The sequence below is a fragment of the Triturus cristatus genome, chromosome 6 (assembly GCF_964204655.1).
Source record: "Triturus cristatus chromosome 6, aTriCri1.1, whole genome shotgun sequence".
Classification (NCBI taxonomy): Eukaryota; Metazoa; Chordata; class Amphibia; order Caudata; family Salamandridae; genus Triturus; species Triturus cristatus.
Genome location: NC_140589.1, coordinates 259,709,480 through 259,718,141, shown reverse-complemented (window position 1 = coordinate 259,718,141; position 8,662 = coordinate 259,709,480). Strand labels below are relative to the sequence as shown.

Sequence of the window (8,662 nt, the reverse complement as noted above, 5' to 3'; positions counted from 1 at the left end):
GTGGCGCGGGGTGGAGTGGCACAGAGTAGATTGTTTTAGAGTACAGTAAAGTGGCGTAGAGTGGACTGGTGAACGGTGGAGTGGACTGGTGTGTGGCAGAGTGTAGTGGAATAGAATGCAGTGGCATAGAGTAGAGAGTTGTAGAGTGCAGTGGTACAGAGTAGGTTAGAATGGCGTAGAGTATATTAGCATAGAATGCACAGGCATGGAGTGGAACAAAGTGGAGTGCACTGATGTAGAGTGCAGTGGCACAGAGTAGTATTGTAGATTGGAGTGACTTAGAGTAGAGTGGTGCAGAGTAAAGTGCAGTGACGCAGTGGCATAAAGTGGAGTGGCACAGAGTGGAATGGTGCAGAGTAGAGTGCAATGTGGTGTGGTAAAGTTGAGCAGCATACTGCTATTACAAACAACATTTCTTTAATTGAAATGACAACTACATTTGTACAGACATGCAGTTTTACTGATAATAGTACACAGTGCACAAAATATTATGTGTGGAGTGATGCAGAGTAGAGTGTAGTGGGGTAAAATTGAGCATGCATGGTGTGCTGCTACCACAGACAACACATCTTCAGTTGAAATGACCATTACATTTATACAGACATGCAGTTTTACAGATAAAAGTATACAGCGCACAAACTATAATGTGTAGAAATGTCATCACCTAGTGTAGTAATTTGTTTTGATTGCATAAAAATATTTATTTCCACTACACTTCAGCATTACAAAAAATGTGGCTCATTTGTGCGATCCTAATTCTGATATAGTCTGAAATATCTGCACAGTTCATTTACAGACGTTTATAGTTTGTTGTGTGGCAAAAATGAATTACATTGTACAGCCTTTCTCCAGCACACTCCTTCTAGCCAGCATGATTGTCACATAAATCCTCTCACTGAGAAGTCAGAGAAAGAAAAGTAAACACCAAGCTCCCTCAGAAGAGATCCTGACATTTGACCTCTGTGTTTGAATGCACAGCAAATGTGACAAGAAAAGAACAAGATTTAAAGGCCTCTTTACAGAAAGTGAGTACTCGTGGAAGAATACAATAAATAGGGTATGGGCCATGGAAGAGACAAACTCAAGATGGACATTCTCAAACAAAAAAATCCAGCAAATAGAAAGCAAGCAAAAATGAGTTACGAAGCACAAAGTCAATAAAAAGTAAACAATGGGTGGACTGCATGCCCAGGGAAGCTTTCTGAATTTCTCCAAGATGTCGTTAGCAAAGCAGGCTTCAACCTAAAATGGAACCCACATTTGGAAATCAGGGAAGTTTTGAACTTGCAAAATACATGCTATATAGGTGTTTTTCAAGGTATGGGAGACTGCACACATTTGCGCTGGCTGCAGGCAACTTTTGTGGTAATATCAGGGAAATCAACAGTGAAACCGGGCAACCAGACCGTAAAACAGGCAGACAAAAAACAGGCAGGCTAAAAAACAAGCAGACAAAAAAACAGTCCACTCACTGGCCTGTCAGACCAGACCCTCTGGTACTGCTATATTGGTCTCTAGGCCAGTCTGAACCTGCAAATTAGTGATTATCAGCTAGCTTTTGCAGTCCCTTTTAGGTCAGCAGAAATTTAAACTCAAAGAAACTCAATGTGTCCTACTGCATTCACTTACATGGTCAGAACGTCATTCAATACAATGAAACATATGGTACAAGTGAGGGCAGAATACATAAGCTTTTAGGGCATCATTTAGAATGGCCCATTATGTGATGTGATAATTATCACATTACATTTTATGGGATGCAATTTTATCACACCTGGTAATTACATGGTGCTATAAAAAATTCCAACACTTATAACTGTGATCCCTGCGCAAATATGTGTTTACCTAGGGATCGCAATTCAGTGGGCCACTCGTAATGAGGGTCTTAGTCTACTCCACAACAGCAGTTCAAGATACATCACTCTCTGGAACTGCTCCTTTTTAGTTCTTGAAATTTCTTATTTGCTCTAAGACCCAAAAGCCTCGAAAATGGCCACTACTTAGAAAAATTAACAATTTGAAATATTTGCACGTGGTAAGTTCTACAGAACTGACCTATGTGACTTTTTCTGGAATCATTGTTTTGAACCTGAAAACCTGAGGGGAACATTATACGTGGCTCCAATATCCAGTGTATACTTCTTTGCAATAGATAAGGGAAGAAAGCTTGCCACTAATCTGCGTACCAATAAACACAAAAGAAGCTGTGAGCAACCAGACATTATTGGTCCATCTCTAAAAAGAAATCAAAAACAAAGTTACCTTAGTAAAAAGAAGTTGAAACAGCAGAAACGCATGTTACAAAAGAGCAGAAAGCTGAAAAAAGTTGGTTATTAATATGCTGTACCTTTTCTCCATACTACTTAGCAAAGTTGCTTCAAGTGAACGGTTCACTGTGCTGTAGTATACAGCAGTTAGTTTCAGCTATCCTGAAATAAGGAGTCTTCAACGGAAATCCTAGAAATATCTCACCATCACATCCACATACTGGGCATTTTTGTGGGGGTACTTTGTGGCCACAAGTGCTAAAATGTTTCATATTATGATCTAGTTTATGTCTAGTGGTTCACAACCCGTCTCTACACACTTTGGAAATCTGTGCATGGCACAACTGAAAGTAGATTTGAACTGTGCACTCTCAGCTGTAGCTGATGGGAAACTGGATACACTGAGCATCTAATTAAAGAGGTGGGCTACATTTTCGTACTTTCCAAACTAGCATCAATTGGATATACAATCTTGTAACCAATTCAGAGTGAGAGAAGCCATTTCTTTGCTTGAGTCCAGAACAAAGGCATGACGGAATCCTCTCTCGCACAGACGAATGTTCCCCTCTGGAAAATCTTTCCTTATGTCATGATGATACTGTACTGGACACCAGTTGTCTGCAGCGCCATAGTAGAAAATGAGCTGTAATTTAAAAAATAGAAAGTTTTGAGGATCAATTTACAAACCAAAGTGAACTAGAAAAACACTCTGCTGCGGATAAAGACTTGGCAGAAACAAAATTATTAAACAACAAAAAAAAAAAAAATAATAATGTTTCAAGCACAGCACCATTTTACAGACAGCCTTAGAGATACACTAGGTATCATAAAAATAGAAAATATAAATCAGATTCAAACATTTAAGAATATTTCCTTACAAAATTAAATAATTTCTGATCGGATTGGTCCTGCTGCAAGGCTTTACATTGATTTACAACTGACAAAGTCCACGTGTCAGCAATCTGATGTACAAAATGCATGTTAACATATAAGTATGTGGTAGTTATGCTGAATGCACAGACTCAAAGCTGCTCACGAACAATGAGGCAAAAATTTAGAAAATAATGCCAAATATATATGATACCCAACATTATCTTTACATCCCATTCACTTGGTTTGATCTAAATTAACCAGACACAGTCACATTTTCATAGTCAAAGACCTTCAATTTAGGTAATTCCTACCACGCTATGATGTGTAAAGGGTTCCAATAAAGGACAGAGTTACGTGTCCATGTGAGAGATCCAATGATTCAATGACTACATTGATGGAGAAACATTAATTGAAAATTATGTACTTAGCCGGGGTACATGTTGTCATTTTGTGAAAATTTGTGATATTGAGCGCATGATGCACACATTTGTTGATATACTAATCAATGTCAACCAGCGGTGTTAAATACTTCCTGCATGATAAACTATGATTGTACTTTGGGTTTTGAATGATGGTGGACCGCAGTTTCAGATTTGATGTGTATGGTACTCGTGGTGTTCGTGATGAACATATTGTGTTTATACTTATTTTAACCCCTTCGCTGCCAGGCCTTTTCCCCTCCTGTGCCACGCCCTTTTTTGGCTATTTGGGGTAGTGCGCGCTTAGACCCCTGTAACTTTTTGACCACATACGGTATCCACGCCAAATTTGCGTCCTTTTCTTCCAACATCATGGGGATTCTAAAGGTACTCAGGGTTTGTGGATTCTCCCAGAGGGGTCACAGAAATTAGCCAAAATACAGCAAAATTTTGATTTTTTTCGGAAAAATTGGAAAAACGGGCTGCAAATGAAAGCATCTGGTTTTTTCCCTGCACATGTTATCAAAAAAGGGTTTGTGGGGTTGGAATCACCATTTTCCCAGCTTTTCGGGGATACCAGACTTTTGTCAGAAACCCAACATTTTTTACACAGTTTTGGCATTTTTCTGGGACATAGCCTAATTTTGCTATTTTTTGTGCTTTTGACCTCCTTCCAGTTAATGGCAGAAATGGGCACAAAAGCAATAATGGATCCTGGAAAGCTATACATTTTCGAGAAGAAGACAAAATTCTGAATTCAACAAGGGGTCATTTGTGTAGATCCATCAAGGTTTTTTTTATAGAAACTAACAGTTAAATATAGGATAAATTGAAAATTAGTTGAAAAAAAAAAGCCTTTTGTGTCAACGTTTTCACCTGTAACTTCTTCTAATTATGACAGCTCTTTGAAAGCAATATACCATTACATCCGCTGGACATTACTGGTTGTGGGGATATATAGAACTTGTAGGTTCACCAAGAACCCGACGAACCCAGAGACAAAAACTGAGCAGCAACTTGCAATGGTTTTTTATTATGTACCGGGTATATAGTAATTATTCTGTAAAAATGTGTACATGGCAAAATCGGTATGAAAGACACCTATGTATTTCTGAAATGGGAACAAAATATAGAGTTTAGAAACAGTAGATATTTGCACATTTCTGAAATTGGGGATACTCATACTAGCATGAGAATTATCAGTCATTTTTTAGAATGACTTCTTTTTTACACAATATCTTTCATTTGGAAGGCAGAAATGCATCGAAAGTCAATAGATAATAACAGTTCCTTTAGAAAACTGAATTACCCTAAGTCTCCCGATAAAAATGGTACCTCACTTGTGTGGGTAGGCATAGTGCCCGCGACAGGAAACGGCGCAAAACGCAACGTGGTCACAACTCAATATCGCAGTGAAAATTTACCCTTTTTTGGCAAAGTGCCTAGCTCTAGTTTTTGAACCCTAGCTCTGCGGGCACCTTGGGAAACCTAGCAAACCTATACATTTTTGAAAACTAGACACCCAGGGGAATCCAGGATGGGGTGACTTGACTGCCTCCCACCAGGGTCTGTTACCCAGAATCCCTTGCAAACCTAAAAAATTGTCAAAAAAACCACATTTTCCACACATTTCTGTGGTGGAAAGTTTCAGAATCTGCGTGGATCCACAAATTTCCACGCACCTTGCATTCCCCAAAGTCTTACGAGAAAAACGGTACCTCACTTGTGTGGGTCAGCCTAGTGCCCGCGACAGGAAACGGCGCAAAACGCAACGTGGTGACAACTCAATATCGCAGTGAAAATTTAGCCTTTTTTGGCAAAGTGCCTAGCTCTAGTTTTTGAACCGTAGCTCTACGGGCACCTTGGGAAACCTAGCAAACCTATACATTTTTGAAAACTAGACACCCAGGGGAATCCATGATGGGGTGACTTGACGGCCTCCCACCAGGGTCTGTTACCCAGAATCCCTTGCAAACCTAAAAAATTGACAAAAAAACCACATTTTCCACTCATTTCTGTGGTGGAAAGTTCTGGAATCTGCGTGGATCCACAAATTTCCACCCACCCCGCGTTCCCCAAATTCTTACGAGAAAAACGGTACCTCACTTGTGTGGGTCGGCCTAGTGTCCGCGACAGGAAACGGCACAAAACGCAACGTGGTCACACCTCAATTTCGCAGTGAAAAATGACCCTTTTTTGGCAAAATGTCTAGCTGTAGTTTTTGAACCCTAGCTCTGCGGGCACCTTGGGAAACCTAGAAAACCTATACATTTTTGAAAACTAGACAACCAGGGGAATCAAGGATGGGGTGACTTGACTGCCTCCCACCAGGGTCTGTTACCCAGAATCCCTTGCAAACCTAAAAAATTGACAAAAAAAACACATTTTCCCCTCCTTTCTGTGGTGGAAAGTTCCGGAATCTGCGTGGATCCACAAATTTCCACCCACCCCGCGTTTCCCAAAGTCTTACGAGAAAAACGGTACCTCACTTGTGTGGGTCGGCCTAGTGCCCGCAACAGGAAACGGCGCAAAACGCAACGTGGTCACACCTCAATTTCGCAGTGAAAAATTACCCTTTTTTGGCAAAATGTCTAGCTGTAGTTTTTGAACCCTAGCTCTGCGGGCACCTTGGGAAACCTAGCAAACCTATACATTTTTGAAAACTAGACACCCAGGGGATTCCAGGATGGGGTGACTTGACTGCCTCCCACCAGGGTCTGTTACCCAGAATCCCTTGCAAACCTAAAAAATTGTCAAAAAAACCACATTTTCCACACATTTCTGTGGTGGAAAGTTTCAGAATCTGCGTGGATCCACAAATTTCCACCCACCTTGTGTTCCCCAAAGTCTTACGAGAAAAATGGTACCTCACTTGTGTGGGTCGGCCTAGTGCCCGCGACAGGAAACGGCGCAAAACGCAACGTGGTCACAACTCAATATCGCAGTGAAAATTTACCCTTTTTTGGCAAAGTGCCTAGCTCTAGTTTTTGAACCGTAGCTCTACGGGCACCTTGGGAAACCTAGCAAACCTATACATTTTTGAAAACTAGACACCCAGGGGAATCAAGGATGGGGTGACTTGACGGCCTCCCACCAGGGTCTGTTACCCAGAATCCCTTGCAAACCTAAAAAATTGACAAAAAAACACATTTTCCCCTCATTTCTGTGGTGGAAAGTTCCGGAATCTGCGTGGATCCACAATTTTCCACCCACCCCGCGTTTCCCAAAGTCTTACGAGAAAAACGGTACCTCACTTGTGTGGGTCGGCCTAGTGCTCGCGACAGGAAACGGCGCAAAACGCAACGTGGTCACACCTCAATTTCGCAGTGAAAAATGACCCTTTTTTGGCAAAATGTCTAGCTGTAGTTTTTGAACCCTAGCTCTGCGGGCACCTTGGGAAACCTAGCAAACCTATACATTTTTGAAAACTAGACACCCGTGTGCTTCCAGGGAGGCATGGCTTGCGTGGATCCCCCAACGTTTCCTTACCCAGAATCCCCTGCAAACCTCAATTTTAGCTGAAAAAATCACATTTTTCACACATTTTTGTGTGGGAGAGTTGTGGCATCACCGGGCTGACACAAATTTCCTACCACCCAGCGTTCCCCCGGGTCTCCCGATAAAAACGGTGCCTCACTCGTGTGGGAGGCCCAAGTACCCGCGACAGGCAAGGTCCCAAAACGTATTGAGGCGACATGAAAATTGCCTACCTCAAAACGCCCTGGTTTTGCAAGGGGGGTCACCTGGGTTTTTGGCCCAGTGCTCGGCGGCCACCTAGGGGAACCTACCAAACCCACACATTTCTAAAAACTAGACACCCGGGGGATTCCAGGGAGGCATGGCTTCCGTGGATCCCCCAACGTTTCCTTACCCAGAATGCCCTGCAAACCTCAAATTTAGCTGAAAAAAATCACCTTTTTCACACATTTTTGTGTGGGAAAGTTGTGGCATCACCGGGCTGACACAAATTTCCTACCACCCAGCGTTCCCCCGGGTCTCCCGATAAAAACGGTGCATCACTCGTGTGGGAGGCCCAAGTACCCGCGACAGGCAAGGCCCCAAAACGTATTGAGGCGACATGAAAATTGCCTACCTCAAAACGACCTGGTTTTGCAAGGGGGGGTCACCTGGGTTTTTGGCCCGGTGCTCGGCGGCCACCTAGGGGAACCTACCAAACCCACAAATTTCTGAAAACTAGACATCCGGGGGATTCCAGTGAGGTATGGTTTGCGTGGATCCCCAACGTTTCCTTACCCAGAATGCCCTGCAAACCTCAAATTTAGCTGAAAAAATCACCTTTTTCACACATTTTTGTGTGGGAAAGTTGTGGCATCACCGAGCTGACACAAATTTCCTACCAGCCAGCGTTCCCCCGGGTCTCCCGATACAAACGGTGCATCACTTGTGTGGGAGGCCCAAGTACCCGCGACAGGCAAGGCCCCAAAACGTATTGAGGCGACATGAAAATTGCCTACCTCAAAACAACCTGGTTTTGCAAGGGGGGTCTCCTGGGTTTTTGGCCCGGTGCTCGGCGGCCACCTAGGGGAACCTACCAAACCCACACATTTCTGAAAACTAGACATCCGGGGGATTCCAGGGAGGTATGGTTTGCGTGGATCCCCCAACGTTTCCTTACCCAGAATGCCCTGCAAACCTCAAATTTAGCTGAAAAAATCACCTTTTTCACACATTTTTGTGTGGGAAAGTTGAGGCATCACCGGGCTGACACAAATTTCCTACCACCCAGCGTTCCCCCGGGTCTCCCGATAAAAACGGTGCATCACTCGTGTGGGAGGCCCAAGTACCCGCGACAGGCAAGGCCCCAAAATGTATTGAGGCGACATGAAAATTGCCTACCTCAAAACGACCTGGTTTTGCAAGGGGGGTCACCTGGGTTTTTGGCCCGGTGCTCGGCGGCCACCTAGGGGAACCTACCAAACCCACACATTTCTGAAAACTAGACATCCGGGGGATTCCAGGGAGGTATGGTTTGCGTGGATCCCCCAACGTTTCCTTACCCAGAATGCCCTGCAAACCTCAAATTTAGCTGAAAAAAATCACCTTTTTCACACATTTTTGTGTGGGAAAGTTGTGGCATCACCG

At 43.2% G+C, this 8,662-nt stretch overlaps 1 protein-coding gene across 1 annotated transcript in view; it reads right to left on the bottom strand.

The window, feature by feature from the left end:
* Window positions 1–676: 676 nt before the first annotated feature.
* Window positions 677–8,662, bottom strand: part of LDAH (lipid droplet associated hydrolase) — a 1,007,651-nt gene continuing 999,665 nt past the window's right edge. The window contains exon 7 of the mRNA XM_085610617.1: window positions 677–2,910. Within this exon, the coding sequence (XP_085466743.1) occupies window positions 2,722–2,910 (189 nt within the window). The 3' untranslated portion in view covers window positions 677–2,721. The remainder of the gene's footprint in view (window positions 2,911–8,662) is intronic.